This window comes from Lissotriton vulgaris, chromosome 6 (assembly GCF_964263255.1).
Source record: "Lissotriton vulgaris chromosome 6, aLisVul1.2, whole genome shotgun sequence".
Classification (NCBI taxonomy): Eukaryota; Metazoa; Chordata; class Amphibia; order Caudata; family Salamandridae; genus Lissotriton; species Lissotriton vulgaris.
Window position 1 is genome coordinate 1562338350 of NC_141694.1, and position 19539 is coordinate 1562357888.

The following is a 19539-nucleotide window of genomic DNA, read 5'->3' on the forward strand; positions in this document are numbered from 1 at the left end:
AAAAACACAATGTCTTATATCCAGTGTTTTAAGTGGTCCAGGTCCTGCCAGTGCTCAGCCCCGGCAGTTCTAAAAAGAAGGGGCTGAGATGGGTCCACATCGGGCTCTCCATTTCTACCCTCACCCTGGGGGTGAAAACAATTCTGATCTCTGCACTATTACCACCCTTTACTGACTTTGAGGTAACTTCAAGGAGACTCGTTCTTTTACAGTCTCATCGTTTCAGAACTGAAGCATTTTCAATATTCTATACAATGAAGCCATAGTTGTTGCCTATTTACTAACAACCATTGACAAAGCCAATAGTCCTGGCATGTTGTAGGTGTGATGTTACTTGTTGTATCATATCTGGATGCAATGACAGAAGCAGCAAAATAGTACTCAGGTGGCATACTGTTTTAAGCACAGATGTTTAGCTTACCTGTTTTTAAGTACATCAGCCACTCCGGATGTATGACGTTACAACACATGCTTTTACCACGCATGCTGTTACAATGCAGGTTTTACTATGCATACCATTACAACGCATAGCGCTTTGGGGTGCTGGATAGTGAATAGTTTAATTTACTATTCCAACTCCAGTCCCCGTGGACACTAGGGAAGGTGTTGGATAGTAAATTAAATCTATTCCCTATCCTAGAGTGCCCCCCAGCGCAATGCGTTGTAATGGTTTTCGTTGTAAAACCTGCGTTGTAATAGCACTGCGTGGTAAAAGTTGCGTTGAAAAGGATGTTTCCCGCCACTCCCCTTTGAGAGACCCCACAGTTTTTTCATCCCACTTAAGTATCCCTGCTTACATTGCACAATAAAACCGCATGAACGAGCGGATTAACTGTCAATGAAAGTAAGGTAATGTGCATTGAAAGAACTGTGGAAGGGAAAGGGAGGGTGATGGAGGAAGACAGGGGAGTGGGGAGATGATCTGGCTAAAACAAGCAGCCAACGAGCAATGAATGAACACTGGGGGGGCAAATGAACGACAAAGGAGGAAGATGGGGGTGAGAGAAGACCAGGATAAATGAGCTGACAACAAGCATGAATGAGGGTGAGAAAGAACTTTCCAATCAATCAGTTTTTCACAGAGCACGCTACCCACCAGCGAGGATCTCAAGGCGCTGGAGGGGAGAGGGGGGGTGAGCATCTCCAGGTCAGTCGAAGAGCCAGGTCTTGAGGTCTTTCCTGAACGTGTGGAGGGTTGGGAGCATCTGTAACATGGGGTTGGTCGGGTGAAGGTGAGTCCAGGAGGTTGTGAAATAGGGAAGTGCAAGAGACTTGAAATAATAACGTGTAGTTAGGCATGAAGGGGATCAACATCAAGGCCAGGGGGACTCCAAGAGTTGGGAGGATGCGAGGAACATAGAGGATCGAGGAGGAGAGCAGGTTAAGTTCCCAGAGGGGTGAGATGCACAACTAGTAATCTTGATCGGGCTTGAGGAAGAAACAGCACGTGAGACACAGTGAATAGAGTAACCTGCTGAACACAGGGCATGGCGGGGAGCAAGGGGAGAAGGAGGTGATGGGGCAGAGAAGTAGAATAGAGGGGCACAGTATAGAATGGTACAGTTACTATAAAGTGAAGAGAAGGGGAGAGATGGAGAACAACATATTCCATGGAGAGGGGACTGAAGAAGGAGGAACCAGGAGAGGTGAGCGCAAGGAATGGGGATTTAGCATGGGCAAATGAAGTACATGCTTTCTGAACAGTGAGTACAACTGGCTGTAGCATGTGCATTCACACTCACAGAACAAGGAAAACCTACTGTAAGAATACATGTAGGCAATAAGCATTAACTGCTGTTAGCAATGTGATTTCTTTTCTGTGCAGTTCCCAAGCTTGCAAACATGGTTTCACTACCAACCTCAAGATACACTTAAGACTGCAACACCTATTGTGCTATCCACTAGCAAGCAAAACAAAGAGCGGTAGTAGTGAGTGCAGGGGTCATACATCAATATGTGTACATGTAAACTGGGCTAGTAAGTACACATAACAATTCAAATGTATCAAGCAGCGAAAAAAATATCTGACGGTGCCACTCAGGGTAAGTTGCTACCCACTTCCTTTGGTGCAAAAACACACAGGGACCTACGAAAGTACCTGTGAAGTAGAATGCAGCAAAATATACCCCGCACTCCTAAAATCTAAAGTTCCAAATATATGACCTTGATAAGTTAGAATAAAAGGGACAGAGGTCCAGTAAAACATGAAAACAACAGAGATGTATTAATTACAAAAAAACAAACTTTATTCTGTGCAAAGATTTAGAAAAGCATATGTATACAATTTCTGACAGGACTGTAAGCACCACAATTGTTATGTTATGTTACCTAAATTTATATAGCGCACAGCTGTCTCAACAAAGAGGCGTCCCGGCGCTGCCAGCATCAGAGAGAACCAGGGGGCTAAGAGAAAGAACAAGTAGGCGCAAGAAACATGCAGAAGGACAGGAAGCGGCTAGACAGCAGGGAAGAGAAAAGTTTTATTAGCTTTCCTAAAATCCAGCAGGCGGTCCAGGCTAAGGATCTGGGAAGGCAGGGAGTTTCATAGCTTGGCTGCTAAGCAGCGGAAGGATCGACCCTAGGCCCAAAGATGCGACACTCGGGAGACTCTAACCAGGTGCTGTCCCAGGGAGCGCAGCTGGCGAGTCGGAACATACGGAGCTAGCAGGTTAGCTAGGAGGCCGGGCAACGCAAGATTCAAGATCTTAGACAAGCAAAGAGCCTTAAATTGGATCAACTTGGCCATGGGTAGCCAATGTAGTCTCCGGATGGCACCAGTAGAGGGGTAATTATACGGAAGCCCCAACAGGGCTCTGGCGGCAGCATTTTGAACACGCTGCAATCGCATGACCTCAGCATGATTAGCTCCCAGAAGGAGCGAACTAGCATAGTCTAGTCTAGATAGGATGGCTGATTGAAAAATCAGCTGGCACGTAGGAGGATCAAAAAACCTCAACAAAGGCCTTAGTCCCCGAAGGAGGCCAAAACAGGTGCCTTCAACTTTCTTAGTATGATATTAAAAACTGAGGGTAGAGTCCATCCATACCCCCAGGTTCTTGACCATCGACTTAGGGGTGGGAGCTCTACCAAGAACAGTTGTCCACCATTGCTCACTCCAGAGACTCATATCCTTCCCCACCAGCAGTACCTCCGTTCTATTGGCGTTCAGCTGGAGGCAGTTTGTGGTCATCCACTCCACATTGGCAGCCAGGCCGCTCCTAAACCTAGAAGCATCCAGCATAGAACTGTCAGAGAGGGCCACCACCAACTGCGTATCGTCTGCATATAAGACCACATTCCTGGCCACCGTTGCAAGAGGCTGAACATATAGATTAAACAATACGGGGCACAGCGCAGAGCCCTGGGTCACACCCTGACCATTGGAATGACCCTGGGAAAGAAATGGGGGGCCGGCACTCGGAATGATCTGAACCATTCCAGCGCAAGGCCCACAACACCCGCTTCCTCCAGACACTGTAGCAGAATCCCATGCGAAACCGTGTCAAATGGGGCACTCAGATCAAGCAAGATCAGTGCTGCTGTATGACCGGAATTGAGAATGGTCTGCAGATGTTCTGTTACAGCCAGGAGAGCATTCTCCGTACTGTGACCAGAACGGAAACAACTCTGAGAGGGATCCGAGATGTTAATAGTATTCAGGAACCTCATTGTTATTGACATGAGCTTTTGCAATCTTTGCTACCAAAGAAGGAGGGATATTGGCTGAAAATTTTCCAGTTTAGCCAGGTCAAGCGAGGGTTTTTTAAGTATAGAAGATACCCTCGCCTGTTTCCAGTGCTCAGGGACCACATCTGTAGAAAAAGAGGTGTTAACAACCTGGCACAAAGGGGCCAGGAAGAGAGAGAGCGAGTCCCTGAACTGGGTGGGTTTTAAAGGATCGGCCGGGGTGACGGATTTAACTTTCCCACTCAGTAGTGTAAACTCTTCCTGTGTGCTAATGGGAATGGCTGCCAGAGAATGCAGTGGAGGACAACTGAAAAGAGCAACAGGAGGAGGAGACCCTTGCGGGAAGGACCGATAGATGGTATCCACTTTATCGACAAAGAAAGTTGCCAGGTCCTCACACTGTTGCTCAAATGAATTCACGGAAGCAGAGGAATTTTTTCTTACTCTGAGGTCCTTGAGAATCTTAAAAATACATTTGGCCGGATTAGGGTTTAGCCTGATTTCATTAGCATAATAGGCCGCTCAGACAGTGCAAATGGTTCTATGATAGTTTTTATTAGCGGCCAGATAACACTTTTTAGCCGCAGGGTCATATTCCTTTCTCCAATCGCGCTTCAGTTTCTTACACGCTTTATGCAATGCAGTCAGAGAATCATAAGATATGCGACCTTTAGACCATTTAGCTGGAATAAAGGAGTCTAACACTTGGAAAATCCTGTTGCAGAAAGATTTATAGCCCACGTCAGCATCATTGTGTGGTTCCGGGGGGTTAGCAGCAAGAAGCGCGTGGAAGTCCTCCAGCCTCAGTTTGTGCCAAGGACGTCTAAAGACGGGCAGTTGAACAGCCTTGTCAGGGAGCTCAAAAGCAGGGAAGGACATGGAGTGGTCATACCAGGGAGTGGTCAGACCAGGGAGTGGTCAGACCAGCCTACGGGTTTAGGTGTCTCCACCATTGCAAAAGGAATATTAGAAAAGACGGGGTCCAGCAGATGGCCAGCTAAATGGGTAGTGCCGGGGACCAATTGATTTAATTGGCAGGCTGGCAGATCAGCAAGCAGACTGCAAATTTCGCTATCTTGCACAAGATCAAAATGCAAATTAAGGTCACCCAGGATGCTGAAATTGTCCGTTCCCATTGCGAGCGTGCAGGTAGCCTTCATAAGGGCAGACTTAAATTTCTTAGCAAGCCCCTGAGGGTGCTATATTAACAACCCTGAAATAGTCAAGTGATACTAAAACACGCGCATTCACAGCCCTCCATCGCTTCCTTGACAAATAGACACGAATAGCAGGATTTAAAAATGACGCAATGCCGCCCCCCCCTAGACACTCTTTTAACAGTAAGAATGGTATAGCCTGGTGGCAGCGCTAAGCTAGGTTCAGCCACCATGTTTTTATTAAGCCAGGTCTCCTTTAAGAAAAACACATCAGGAGCTTCCTCCATAACCAGATCATAGATTTCAAGGTAATGCTTAGCTAGTGAGCAAACATTCAAATGGAGAATTCTCATAAAAGACCTGGGATGGAAAGGAGGAAATAAAGGAAGCAGTGGCATAGGAGAATCAAACCTACAACGGAAACAGCCAAAGGGCCCTTCCAGAGGACCTAATGGAGGTCCATTAGGACCTCAATTAGATCCTCTGCAAACCTTGTCCGTAGAATTACCCACCAGTACTTCTGCCCTAGAGTAAGTGCGCAGTCCTGAGAAGCCACCACCAGCATTCCTGGCGAGAGGCGACGTACAGGCGCAGATGGGCGCAGACGGGCTTGCCTTTGGCGCGCCGCCGGCATGCCAGCTGCGTGCATACGATGCGCTCCCGTGCTATGTCCAAGTTAAATACTGGTAGGGGAAGGAGGCTACAAAAGACTAGTCTGCCACCCACCAGTATGGCAGCTGAGAGTGGCCAACCGGAAGTGAGGGGCTCCGGTGGCGATGTTTCAAAGCTCCCTCCACAAAATCAGCCAAAAATTCTGCGGTGGACCGGGGAGCTGAAACTAGCTACGAGCCTTCCGGCAGAAATGCAAACAAAGGTAAAACACACAATGCCACACAAGATATAAAATAAATTAAAATTATAGGAAGTAAAGTGCCAGCAAGTGAATTTAAAATAGAAGTGCTACCAGCGAGGTGCTTAGCCCCTCAAGACAGCTGGAGAATCAATTGCGCTCCCGCGCCATGTCCCGGTTAAATACCGGTAGGGGAAGGAGGCCACAAAAGGCTAGACTGCCACCCACCAGTATGGTGGCTGAGAGTGTCCAACCGGAAGTGAGGGGCTCCGGCGGCAAGGTTTCAAAGCCCCCTTCACAACAATCAGCCAGAAAGGATGCAGTGGACGGGGAGCTGAAACTAAGTACGAGCCTTCCGGCAGAAATGCAAACAAAGGTAATACACACAATGCCACACAAGATATAAAATAAATTAAAATTAAAGGATGCAAAGTGCCAGCAAGTGAATTTAAATAGAAGCGCTACCAGTGAGGTGCTTAGCCCCTCAAGACAGCTGGAGAATCAATAAGAATCAATTTTGGAGGAAATACAGATTCAACCATAGTTCAACATTGATTGTGTGTGATTAGGAAGGCTGTTGTATGCCCTTTGAAGTCTGTCCTTGAAGATTCTCTAGTGTGCCGATGCATAGAGCATCTATGCAAATCGGTAGCATTGGAGCCTACGACTAAGGACGGTTTGTTTTTAAGAAAGGGACCTCTCATAGCCTTCATTAGCATCAGCACACTAGTGAATCTTCACGGACAGACTTCAAAGGGCATACAACAGCATTCTCAATCAGTGGGGTATATTGGAAATACGACGTCTTTCAATGTGTGTGCCTTATCATTTCCCAAGACTAAAAGAGTCCACCAGGAGTTGCCCATACATTTACATATTGGGTTCTTATTGATAAACTAGCAAATCTCCACAGGCAAATCTTGAACTTTCAGAGCACACTTGGATCCTGAAGTTATATACACATCACACACAATCAATGGCAAACTATGGTCAGTTAACAACGTGACCACAAAATTCTCCATGAGTGCCTTGAGGAAGTCACTGGATGTGACGAAACACGTACCGGCTGTTTTTTGTGCATGCTGACAAGGACTGATTGATGTCACTATGTTTTAAAGAATGTCCTTCCATCTGTATTCGCTCTAAAATTGTGGTGCTTGTAGTCCTCTCAGAAATTGTTATATATATGCTTTTGTAAATCTTTGCACAGAATAAATTGAAGACTTTTTGTATGAATACATCTCTGTTGTTTTCCTGTGACATACTGGACCTCTGTTCTTTAATTCTAACTAATCAAGGTCATACATTTCGAACTTTAATTTTTAGGAGTGCCGGGGTATATTTTGCTGTATACTATCCACTAATATGACATGGTAAACATGACTTTAGGCCTACTTGAGACAAGAACTCAAAAGCTATTTTCACTGTTGAAGACTCTGGTTGTCCAATGAGAAAACTAGAATACAGATTAAAAATTAATTCTGCTATCTCGAGTTTGGGAGCAGCTACAAAAATAAATTACCCATTCTTTTTAATATTTATTAAAAGCCTAATACAATGATAACGCTGGATTTCTAATAAATATTTTGGAAAATAAACTTTTAAAAAGTTACCCTTTTGCTGCCTGTAGTGCCTCGAGGCTAATCTACACTAGCTCTCCAGCAGCTGTCCATCAAGTATTTAGCCTTATTGAGGCATGATATTCCTCCCAGGGGGTACATAATAGATAAGGAAACGCTGGCCCATACACAGGAGGCAGAATAATTTTGGAAACACATTTGCTAACTCTGATGTGAACACACAGCAATAGGTGGAGACTTTGACCACTGTTAAGAGAGAAGACTGCTCTAAACATCCCTGAGAAAGTTGAACGGTGACTTACCCACAGCCAAACACGTATTGGCTGGCAGAAGAACTATTATTCAATTAAAGCAAGACATGGAGAACATGAGGACTAGTGAATCATTCTTGTGGATTTTTGACTGTGTGTGCTCAGAGCTTTGTTTACATAAGAGACCACTTTGATTGACAAATCAACCTGAATGGGCAGGGTGACTCCTCTGTCCTCAGCTAGAACTTCATTGTGGGGGCTACAGGCCCTAGGGTTGGCACACTAGTGTCAACTCCTGCCTGACAGGTAGGTCTGAGGCACATGTATAACTTTTGCACTCTTAAAAGGGATCAAACCGGGCCACAAAACACTTCTTGTGTATCCACCTGCCTGGCTGCCGAAGAACCCTACTTTGTCCTACCAGACGTCTGTTGCCTGATTTGTTGTGGGTGCAGGAACTGCTTCAAACTGGATTTTAGTGTTAGATGTGGGAGGACATTGATGATCTACATAGAATCCTCCCATACACAAGCCCCAGCACTCAGAGCCCAAGTTTTGATGTAGCATAAGACTTCAGCAATCTTGGCATTGCCCCTTTGCACATGGTATTTTGGCCCTGTTTGCAGTAAGGAAAACATGAACTACTGAAAAAGTGAGTTAACTCATTGGTGGAGTACTTAGGAATCAACTTCACCCACTAACTAGTGCCAGCCATAAATGTGGTACACCAAGGCAGCTTAGAGGCAATGTGTATAGTGTTTAAGCATCACTTCAAGTAGTGATTGAGTAAAAGCACAGCAAAAGACAAATCCCAGATTAATTTTGAAAAAGAACTACATTTAATCAATTCATCAAGATTGAAACAACAAAAATCGGCAGAACTGGACTTCGTTTCCAAGAAGCAACTACAATTTATCGGTGGCCAGCCTGGGGAGGATCATTTCTTCTCAAAAAGTCACACACCTCCCTTCTGCTTTGGGACTTACAAGAAATGTCAATGTTTTCCTTGAAAAAAGTAATAAAGCCCCTTTCTGAATTTAGACTTACAAATCCTTTCAGCTGACTCATTCTTCGGGTCTGGTACTTATTTTTCCGCCTCAAACATTTATCAAGATCAGGAGAGAGAAAAACAAACAAAACAGAAAGACAGAGTAGAAAAACACCAGAAAAAAACGTTATAAAGTGAGAAATCAGAAACCTAAAAAGTGAGATAATGGGGAGTGGAGGGTGTGGTAATACATTTATGCAGCATGAGGTGAATTCCAGACTTTGCAGCTATACTATTTGGCGCCCTATATTCTTCGAATCGGACAGTTTCAGACGGCCAAAATGCTTTTGTCGATATGGGACTTAATTACTTGTGTACTTCCATCCACCATAACTAACAATTCTCCTTCTCACATAGGATAAACATTTAACAACAGAAGCTCTGGTCCTGTTTTAACTATGCCAGCATGCTCCAATAGATATGTTGCCTGCTTCTAGATTGGTGCCTTTATATGCAAGTCTCCAGATATGGATTAAACGTTAGACAGATTGGCTTTATATTCTATTTATGTGTTATGCCCAAAATAAATGTGTGGGTATGGCAGAGCAGATAAGTGTCACACTATGTGTATATGTTTATATTGGAATCATAAATTACATCAAGATTAATGTTGGCAGAGTAATCTCAGGGTAATTGATTTTGTTCCCTATTTTTCAATTGTTTTATCAATGGTATCGGATTACTTAAACAGTCTTCCTTCGAATGTGTTTGTTTTAGCCTTAGATGACAGTGCTGAGTCATCATCAAGCATTTATTTTTTCCTGATTGAATTGTACACATCATTTGCATACATGTGTATAAATTACTTTCATTCATGAAAATAAGGGGGAATACCACATGAACTCACCCCTTTTCAATCTTGTGTGCAAATATTTATGTATTTAACTGAAGAGCCCTCTGTGCTTACCTATTCATTAAGCCTTATTTCCTTTACCCTCTTTATTTTGCTATCCAGTGCTATTAAAAATCGGTGCACCAAATACCAAGGCTGGGAAGTGTTCACTTCACCTAAGGCCTCATTAATCCACTACCAGACAGTGGCATAACAATAGCCCCCCGGAGCCACTGCGGTGTGGGGGGCCCGAGCTCCAGCGGACCCCATCCGGCACTGCACACGGGCCTAGTGATAACTCCTATGTTGAATGTTGTATCTTGATTTCTATTTTCTGAAAAGGGTCCAGAGGTTCGTTAGGCCACTTCTAACTGACACTGCTGCTCCTTTATCTCTATCTCACTCTCATTTTGTCCAGCGGTACCTTGTATGGTGCTCATTGGTGCTTCAACGGGCGGCCACGGAGTCTTTGTCCTACTTCGGCTCTGCTTCCACACAACTTGTGCTGACTCTTCCACTATGGGCCCGGGATTCCCCGCTGGACCTTGACAGAAACAGATTACTATATCTTTTTTCCCACTATTCGTCAATAGAACTTTTGAGGTCTATACACACAGAGACAACCACAGTCTCATAGCACAACTGTCACCCTAGGTCCTGAAGAAAGCCCACTTGACCCTGAGTGGCATAACAAGGGCTGAAACATGTCGACCTTTTGTAAATGACAATTATAGTGCGGAAGATCCATAACTAAATCTCAACACGCACTATATCTACCTTTTAATCAATATCTGGAATCCAGAGCTCTTAAACTTGCTCCTGGCTGTACGAGTATTTTTTAAGTCACTTTCCCTTCAACTTATGACCCCTGTATCACTGATCACTACTACACTAACCAGGGGTACACCTCCGGGTGGAGAAAGCATGAGAACTAATCCCATGATAATGCTGTCTTGTGATTAAGAGTTGGGCGGAGAATCAAGATATACCACCATTTCCATCCTCTGTACGTGAATGAGGGTTTTTTTTGGTACGCTGAACAAAAAAAAGAAACTCTGATTATGCAGGACAAATGATCCATTCTCCACTTGATTTGTTGATATAGACTAAGGAAGCTGAAGGGATCACAGTTTCTCCTTTCTCCCCCCTTTTGATTATTGGTACTATTAGCAACCACCTGCTGAAATTAAGCACCGACTATCAGGTAGATTCAACAATTTACTGATTTGCGAGTCCTTAATAGCGATTATTAAGGAATCGCTATTAAGGAATTGCAAATCGGGATTCATGTAGAAATTGATAAATGAATTGTGATTCCTACAGCCTCCTTATTTGCTATTAGCAAATTGCTAATTGCAAATAAGGAATAACTCCCCATTCATTCCTACGGGCCTAAAGGCCCATGGGAATGAATGGGGAGTCATTCCTTATTTGCGATTAGCAATTTGCTAATCGCAAATAAGGATGCGATTTCAAGGGTGCCAGAGGTGTCCAAAGGACACCCTGTAGCACCCCTGAAATGTAATCTACATTGGTGTTGCGCACACACATGTCCAAAGGACATGTGTGTGTGTGTAACATGCAACTTAAATGCATTTTTCTAAGTTTTTGCTATTTACCACGAGGTTTGACCTCGCGGTAAATAGCGGCCCAAAATTGCGATTTCGCAATTTTAAAATGGTTCATGAATTGCATTTAAGGAATCTCAAATAGAGATTTCTTAAATGCAATTCCTCGCAATTGTGCGAATTCTTTAATAGTGAATTTTGCATTTGGGATGATGAATCCCAAATGCAAAAATTGCACTCGCAAAGGGCCAGATTCTCAGAATCTGGCCCTTTGCGAGCGCAATTAAGCTTGATGAATCTGGCCGTATATCCCTTAATCCTGTTTATTTTTGGTTTCTTGTTGGTATTTTTATTATTTACATTTTGTCATATCGATTTACAACTCCAATAAATCGTTTCTATCCTAAGGTAATTAAATTGAAAATAAACTTTCATTAAAAAATGTACACTTGGACCTGTAAATAAACATTGTTTGATTTTGCTCAGTCTTTGGCGATATTATCATGCTCATCCTGACCCTATGGGGCAAAGAACAGCTGATTCTCTCTAAAGTGTGTCACATACAAGGCTAATACCCTCCTCATCCCGCAGGGCCGTGGTGGCAAGGGAAGCATCTATGTCTGGGCCTCTGGTGATGGAGGCAGCTACGATGACTGCAACTGTGATGGCTACGCCTCCAGCATGTGGACCATTTCCATCAACTCTGCCATTAATGATGGACGGACCGCTCTCTATGACGAAAGCTGCTCCTCCACCTTGGCCTCCACGTTCAGCAACGGCAGGAAGAGAAATCCCGAGGCTGGGGTGGTAAGTGTCTATAAAGTTACTGTTCTCTCTGCCCTTCTGTCGCTCTCTCTCCGACCGCCCCTCCCCCACCCTCGAGCACACAGCTCCCCTCCCCTTATTGAGACGCATGCTGCCTTTGGAGAGAGCAGATGTCCCTTTGATGCGATGAATCTTTCAGGTGCACAATATCCAGTGATGCATGTGCTGTCAGCTCACGATATGGGATATTAATATTTAATACAGCAAATCAGCCTGAGGTTTTATGGCTCCTTTCATTTGAAATTCAAAAGGTATCAAGTCGTGCAATTATCTGGAGAACACTTTGGTTTATTTGTATAGCTTGCAATCGTTCTCACTATTATGCGGTCTGCCTTGGGGCTGGTGATGGGTGTTTCCTTACTCATCTCCGACATGCATTCTCTGCTGTATTCTCTCATTTATCAAAAGATACATCTTCAGCGTGCGTGATAATTGGAGAGCACACCTGTAATGTGCAAGCATATGTTTTTGGTCGAGAGTATTTTTAGTTGTAATTGTTTAAGTTTCCTTAAGGAAGTACTTTCAGTATTCCCATGACGTACTTCCCTTAAATAGGATTCCCTTAATTCATTTCTGACTCTGAAATGAGGGCCCATCCTTTTTTAATGTTTATGGCTGATCACTATAAAAACATAGGTGAAGAGTGACAAAAGGTTTTGACATGGGTTATGTGTGCAATGTAAAGTCAAAAATACATAAAGTGAAAAGATATGTGGTATGCATGTAAAGGTGCTAAGCTTCCATGTAAATTCTGTCTTGATAAAAAAAGGTGGGCATAGCCTAGGAATGAGTTGAAGCACTGGCCAGGTAAAGGCAAATCTGGCTGTCGCCTATTTTGATAACAATTTACGAAAAAAGGGGGATTTGATGCAGAGTGAGAAGGGGTCTGAAATTTACATTTGGGGAATTTCTGTGATAACCTCTACACCCAGGCACATTTGCTCCCGGGCAGGAGGAAAAATTATGTAGTCAAGAGGTGCACATTCCCAGAAGGTTAGTAACACATCTAGGGTGGACTACCTGGTCTGTACAGCTAAGAAAAGTGTCTGCTATTTCTAAAAATGGCAACACAGAGGCTACTCCAGACACTCCTAGACTAGAGGTACTAGTCTTCTCCACACTGCAGGTGAAAACAATATATCAGAATCAAAGAATCTCTGCCCATCAAGCCCTTCGAGGTATCACTCAAAAGTAGATGGTCCGGTGAATTGTGGAAAATGTAGTCCTAACCTCCAGCAAGTTTCTGGTGGCTACCGTTCTCCTCTGGATGTCAAAATAACTTTCTGCTGAGCTTACTACTGCCAAGGCTTGTTTGGGCCAGTCCAGCAACCACCAACTTTACTAGAAGCTGCAACTCAAGGGATCTGCACAACACCTTCATCCGACACCAGCAGTGGCTTCGTTATTGACTTTTTGCACCCTTTTTTTCTCACCAGCTACCCCGGCTCCTGCTTCAACTCCAAGTACAGTCAGGGAAACTCAGCACCTGGACTTCTTGAGTCAGTTAAAATCAAATTAACTGTTGTGGCTTGGTTCTAATTTCTGTATCTTCTAAGCCTTCTTTGGATTTCATGCAACTCGACCTGCAAGTGACTGACTGTCACTACTGATTATTCCAATTGAACGCAATACAAAAGTTTTGCAGTAATGTTTTGCACTGATTTCAGTTTGCTTCTAAAATCCATAACTCCGGTTATATGTATCCAATTGACTTCATTTTGGTGTTTGAAATTTATATAAAAATCTGCTTTACTTTTATAAATAGGTGTCGGATTTCTTTTGAGTAATGTCAATTACTTACCGTCCATTTTGGTACTCTGAAATGCTTAACACCTGTTCCTCCAGTACAGTCTGACTGGTCTTTAAAATTCTACCAGGATAGAGCTAAGGATTTATTAATGTGAATCCAAGGACCATCTTTACGGTAGTGTGAGAGTACAGCACAGTGAAGTCTAACCAGCATCACTACATAATTTTCCACCTTTTCTACAATGAAGATGAGTAAATTGTTTTGAACAATCGAGGACAAAAACCAAGTGGGTAAGCCAGTGTCATGTGAAGGATTGTGGAGCCCCTGATTTAGTCATATTTTGGGGGCCCTTATAACAAACAAATTTACATTTTATTGCGCATGTGATGGAATATGAAATTATAGGCTAAAAATTAAGTTGGTGTCCTCAGTTTGGTTCGAAGGAGCAGTGCAATGCATCAAGCAGAATCTAGTATGGAAAATAGGTGGACTCAATTGAATGTAGAAAAGCCTGAAGCTTCCCCATACAAAGAAAACTATAATTTTTATTTTTGTTTGTGAATTAAATGGAAAATGTCATAATTTGGACATTGTTTGATGATTGGTTGTTTCTGTATTTTTGTGTATGGTTTTGTGGTTTAAATCATCGAAATTGCGGTCCCCAGCTTTTATAATGACTGAGTGGGATCACTGTGTTCATATAATGATTTAGTCAGGCTACCTAAATTCCAGCAACGATTAAGTGGGTGTCCACAGAAGCCAAAAGATTACGAATCACCGCACTACACTGTTGCTCCTCCGCCTAAGACTGAAATCATGGAATGCTCCAAGATGAAAGCATGACATGCTGTGCACATGCAACATTTGGTGCAAAGAATTCAGAGACACTGTATTTTCACAATATGGTAAATAGTTTTATTAGCAAGCGAACTGCAGGAGGGCAGAAATTCATAAATTACGCTTGTACACTAGGGGTGAGCCAAAATTCCTCTCCGCCGGCGGAGTTCACAGAGTTTTGCCCACTCCGCATTCCATTAGAAACGTAGAGTTCCGACAAAACTCAGCCACACAAAACAGGCTTTCCTTCTTACACGCAGCTCTCCAGAGTTGAGTTGGTAAGCGTGAGTGAGAATTTGCATCCCCTATTGCAATTTTTGGGCACTAGAACGCCTCCCAGGCAGATTTCTCAATGCGAGTGGTCACGGCAGGTCGCGACCGTTCATGTTGAGAAAGATGTCGCTCAAGTAGACAATCTACTCGGGTGACAAAAGAAGCAGTGCCCTTTGGTCCACTGCGTGCTGCCAGTCGTGCTGAATTTACAGAATGTAATAAGCTCCCGCGCTAGAAATCAGCGCAAGCAGCTCAACATGCCAAATCCCACCCGTGGGTGGAACTCCATGGAATCTTGCAGAGATTTTTTTATAACTCAGGGGAATTCCAAAGAGTGAAACTCCCCGAGTTCTACCCAATCATAGAAATCACACATCTTTGATGGCAAATGTAAAAACACCGTAACAAATGTAAAATGGATTATTTTACAGACCAGCTCAGGCATAATTTCTAGAATGATTGCATCACTTCTTGCTAGGCCGTAGTTAGAGCTTGCAGACGAGACAAACATGACAGATATCTCGTCAACTGAATTTTATGTGCCATAGGCTACAAATGGCTTGCTATAGGGCCGATGGAATATCTGTAATGTTCATAACAGAATATCTGATCTGCCAATCTCTAATTTATTTCGATTGCCTCCAGTCCTGAACTTCTCAATCATGGAATTCGGGTATGTTAGTCTAATTCGTTCAGCAGAGGCAAAACAAGCCCCACATTGCACCATGCTATCACAGAAAAGTCTAATGCTAGACACAGTATACTGAATGACCTGGAGAAAGTGGTCACTTTAATCCATTTATTGACGGATTTCTATTATTCAGGTCAAGGTATTCACTTGTCAATAGATTACATTTTAAATGGAAGTGTCTGTCTCAACCCTTATGTCCTGCCCACCTTCTAATGCAAGTGTTGGCATGTGAAGAAATGGAATCCGCCATTGATTTGCTCTCCTTCATTACAGGCCACGACGGATTTATACGGCAACTGTACCCTACGTCACTCCGGGACATCTGCAGCGGCACCGGAAGCAGCGGGAGTGTTTGCGTTGGCACTAGAGGCCAAGTAAGTACAAAATGAAATGTAAACAGTTTAAACACATCAGATGTATGTGAAAGTATACAAGCAAGTTTATACTTATTATGAGTATGTCGGAGTCAATTTAATAATCGTTTTAGATTTCCCCCCAAAAAAGACACACGCAACATGTTAATCAGCAGCCAAGCATGCAGTGGAAGCACTCAAGGATTGTCGGTTTTGATTGAACAACTTATGACGCGCAAAAAAATGCCCCAGGGCGTCAAAGCGCTAAAGCGGGTAGTCTACTAAGGGGCGCGGATTGCCTCAGCCTTGGTTGCACCCCCAAGGACACTAAAGCAATGTCTCAACCCCCACGCGCGCACCCCACACAGCGACACATCTGAGAGTGACATTGACGAGGAGTACATTTCTGACTACGCCCAAACAGTGCTTTAAGTTGCCCCCTTCTATGGTCAGCTGAGTCTTCTGGCCGGAAATGTTTTCCTGCTGGCCTTTTCAGTGAATTTGCCAACTCAGTGACTTAGGGAGGGTGCATTCTGTTTTTGTTGGTCAGGGACAGATTATGAACAGTTATGCTTGCTTAGAGCTGAGGGCCTTCTTTTATGTGCTTGTGCTATCTAACATACATACATTTAGCTAAGAATGTCTTAATTTTAGAACTGAAGATTACCAAGGCCAGAAACAGAGAAAAACACTAACTACTCACAGTTTTGGACTTGCACTTTCTGCAGTTCATGCATTAACTCAAAGAAGTTCTGTGTTAAACAAATACACATTGCTTAAGAAGTGCTTAATTTGAGCCAGTAGTCGCTGGTGTGGGACACTGGCACTCATTTTTGGGGACCAGCACTTATATTTGCGCATTAGAATTTTGTCTAGAGCATGTGAGGGAGCAACGCACAAAGTGGGGAAGAGCAAGATGGAAAAATCGTCTCAAAGGAAGAAAGCAGGATCCTGCAAGAGTGAGATACAAGAGCTGGAAATGTTTGGTAGTGGATTTTAGAGATGTGAGGTAGATATCGTACTGCGCTGCCTCGGTATTCAGTTTGCAGCTCTTTAATTGCCCCATGCTTCTGAGCAGGGCTTTGAGCACTGGCACTCATTCTTTTACTAATTAAGCTGTGGGTATACTCTATAAACAGTCAAGTCAAGTCAAATATATGTTTATTATGACCATAGTCTTTAAACAATGCAACAAGCATAATACAGGAAGGAGTTTGCACAGTGAATTCATAACACCTTTTTAAAAAAGATAATCCGTTAAAAAGAATCTACACACCATTTTCAAAATTCTATAATACCACTAAAACTTACATTTCTTAAAACCTATATTTACATATAAATGCCTATTCGTTTTCATTACCCTACAAGCAATTTCATTTGGCCTAGAGTTTCCTGCAGTACTACAAATTATTCCTGGCTTCTCTATACACTCAGGGTCTCCTTTATGAATTTCCCCAGGGCAATTGCAATATCAATGGAATGGATTTCAAATAAAAGGCTAGCTGCCTGCATCCTTGTTTTTATATCATACTTTAAAAACACAGGACGCAGCCACAGTTTTCTCTGCTCTAAGAGTAACAAACAGTCTAGCAAGATATGTGGCAGGTCTCCTTTGGTTCCCAGCCCACACCTACAAGGCCTTGCTGGTCTAACATTTTTGTTTTAAGGTCTCTGTTTACTAACCATGGGTTAATCCTGATCCGTAGCCTCAGGATCTCTTGCCTGAGCCCACGGTTAGGTAAAATGTCTAGGTAGGGGAACCAATCTTCATTAGACCAAGCCTTTAACATATGCGCTACTGATTTTTTCTTTCCTAAGTATTCTAAATCACACCGTTTGGAAACTTCTTTCCCCCTTTGCTTCAGCTCACCTTTGGTACTTAGGACTTGGTATGATTCCTGGTCTACCTCAATCTTCAATGCTTTACAAATTCCCATCAATTTTTCTCTACTGGCCTTTGCCCATTTCAGCTCACTTTTCAGAATTTCTTTTCGACACCAGTGTGCTACTTTTTGGCTTTCAGGGTCTTCCAGTCTCTTCCAAAATCTGATTGCAGCCAACTGCGTATGAATCATCCAGGACATTGTGCCTATTTCTATTCTTATGGCTTGTATCATAGAAGATTGAGGAAGTGATGGGAGCCTTTTTATGCATTTCCCCTCTATCCCGTCCCAAGATCCCCTACCGCTCAAATAGAGGACCTCGGCTCCATACAGGACTTGGGAGGGGATCATTGCCTCAAAGTCTCTAAGCATCGGTCGATGTGATATCTCTCCATAATCCCCAATAAACCTTTTTAGACCACATATGGAAGAGAATGCCTTTGCTTTTTGTGTTTCCAGATGGGTATTCCAATTTAACGCCCTATCGAACCATATGCCCAGGTATCGATACTCATTTACTGTCTCCAGTTTGAGATCCCCTATGTACCAGCTAAACCTACTTATCTTTTTCCCGAAGCATAAGGTTTTGGTTTTATCTAGGTTGATAGTTAAAAATGTACTAGCACAGTATGTGTTAAAGGCATTAAGCTTTCTTTGGAGGCCCCTCTCGGTCTGGTCAACTATTACCAGATCGTCCGCATACAGTAGGCAGGCTACTTTGTTCCCATCCATTTTAGGGCTAGCACTACCCTCGACCTCAAGGTATGCCGGGAGATCTGACAAAAAGATAGAAAAAAGCTGGGGAGCCAACACACAGCCCTGTCTTAATCCATTTGCAATGGGTATTTTTGGGGTCAGCGAACCCACAGTATCCTTGATAACTTGCCCCCAATTTTCTCAATGCAATTCCTTTATTATTATGAGGAGATCTTTGGGAATTTCTAACCTCATTAGTGTATCCCACAGGCATGCCCGATCTACTGAGTCAAAGGCTGCTCTGAAGTCGACGAAACAACAGCATAACTTGCCGTTTTGTTCCGTCGACTTCCTAGCCATAGCTCATAGAGCAAATCCATGATCAATTGTTGAGTGGCCTGCTCTGTGGGTACTATTTGGAACTCCTCCACCCATTTGTTCAATTGTTTGAGTACAATTTTAGAGAATACTTTCTCTCCTATATCTAGGAGGTTAATCAGCCGGTAGTTTTTTGGCTCCTCTTTGCTCCCTTTCTTGTGGATTGGCCTAATTATGGCACCCTTCCAGGTAGGTGGCATTACGCCTTTTTTCAAAACTACATGGAACATCCTTGGGAGAAATCTTGCCCACCACTTAACCTCCGACTTTAGTATTATTGCTGGGAGATTGTCTGGACCTGCTGCACGGGTTAGCTTAAGATCTTTTATTGTGAGCTCAACTTGATCTTCGTTAAATTTGGCTATTAGGTCTTCTGATATTTCTTGCCATATTTTGGCCTCCACCACCTCTCTGGGAGATCTTGCCCCGTACAGTTCCCTTATGTACTCATCCCATGCGGCCTCGCTCACCACGCAATTTAATTCCCCATCTGCTTTTCCGGCTGCTGCCTTTACTAGTTTCCAAAATTGCCTTAGATTTTTATCCTCTATGGCTACTAACAGGTCTGACCAGCATTTCTCTTTGTATATCCTTTTAGCGTTATTTACCATTACTTTGAATTCTTTTTTCAGCTTAACTGTCTGATCCTGTCGCTCTTTTGTGAAGTTCTTTTTTTGCCTTCTTTGTGCTGCTCGTATCTCCTTTTTCTTGGATTGACACGCCACTGAAAACCCTTTACTTCGGTTTATTTGTTTTAGTCTTATGGATTTCTCCCTATTTAAATGTATTCTTAGGCAGTGGACCACTTCTTCTAGTTTCCCTATAAACCATTCTAGGTTTTTGTCCTCAAAATTTTCAGGCGCCGTTTTTATTTGCATGG

General features: G+C 43.2%; 1 protein-coding gene across 1 annotated transcript in view; it reads left to right on the top strand.

Annotated features, from left to right (window-relative positions):
* Positions 1-19539, top strand: part of PCSK2 (proprotein convertase subtilisin/kexin type 2) — an 838444-nt gene that overhangs the window by 701209 nt on the left and 117696 nt on the right. Inside the window, exons 9-10 of the mRNA XM_086927732.1 lie at positions 11565-11780; positions 15623-15723. Of these exons, the coding sequence (XP_086783858.1) occupies positions 11565-11780; positions 15623-15723 (317 nt within the window). The remainder of the gene's footprint in view (positions 1-11564; positions 11781-15622; positions 15724-19539) is intronic.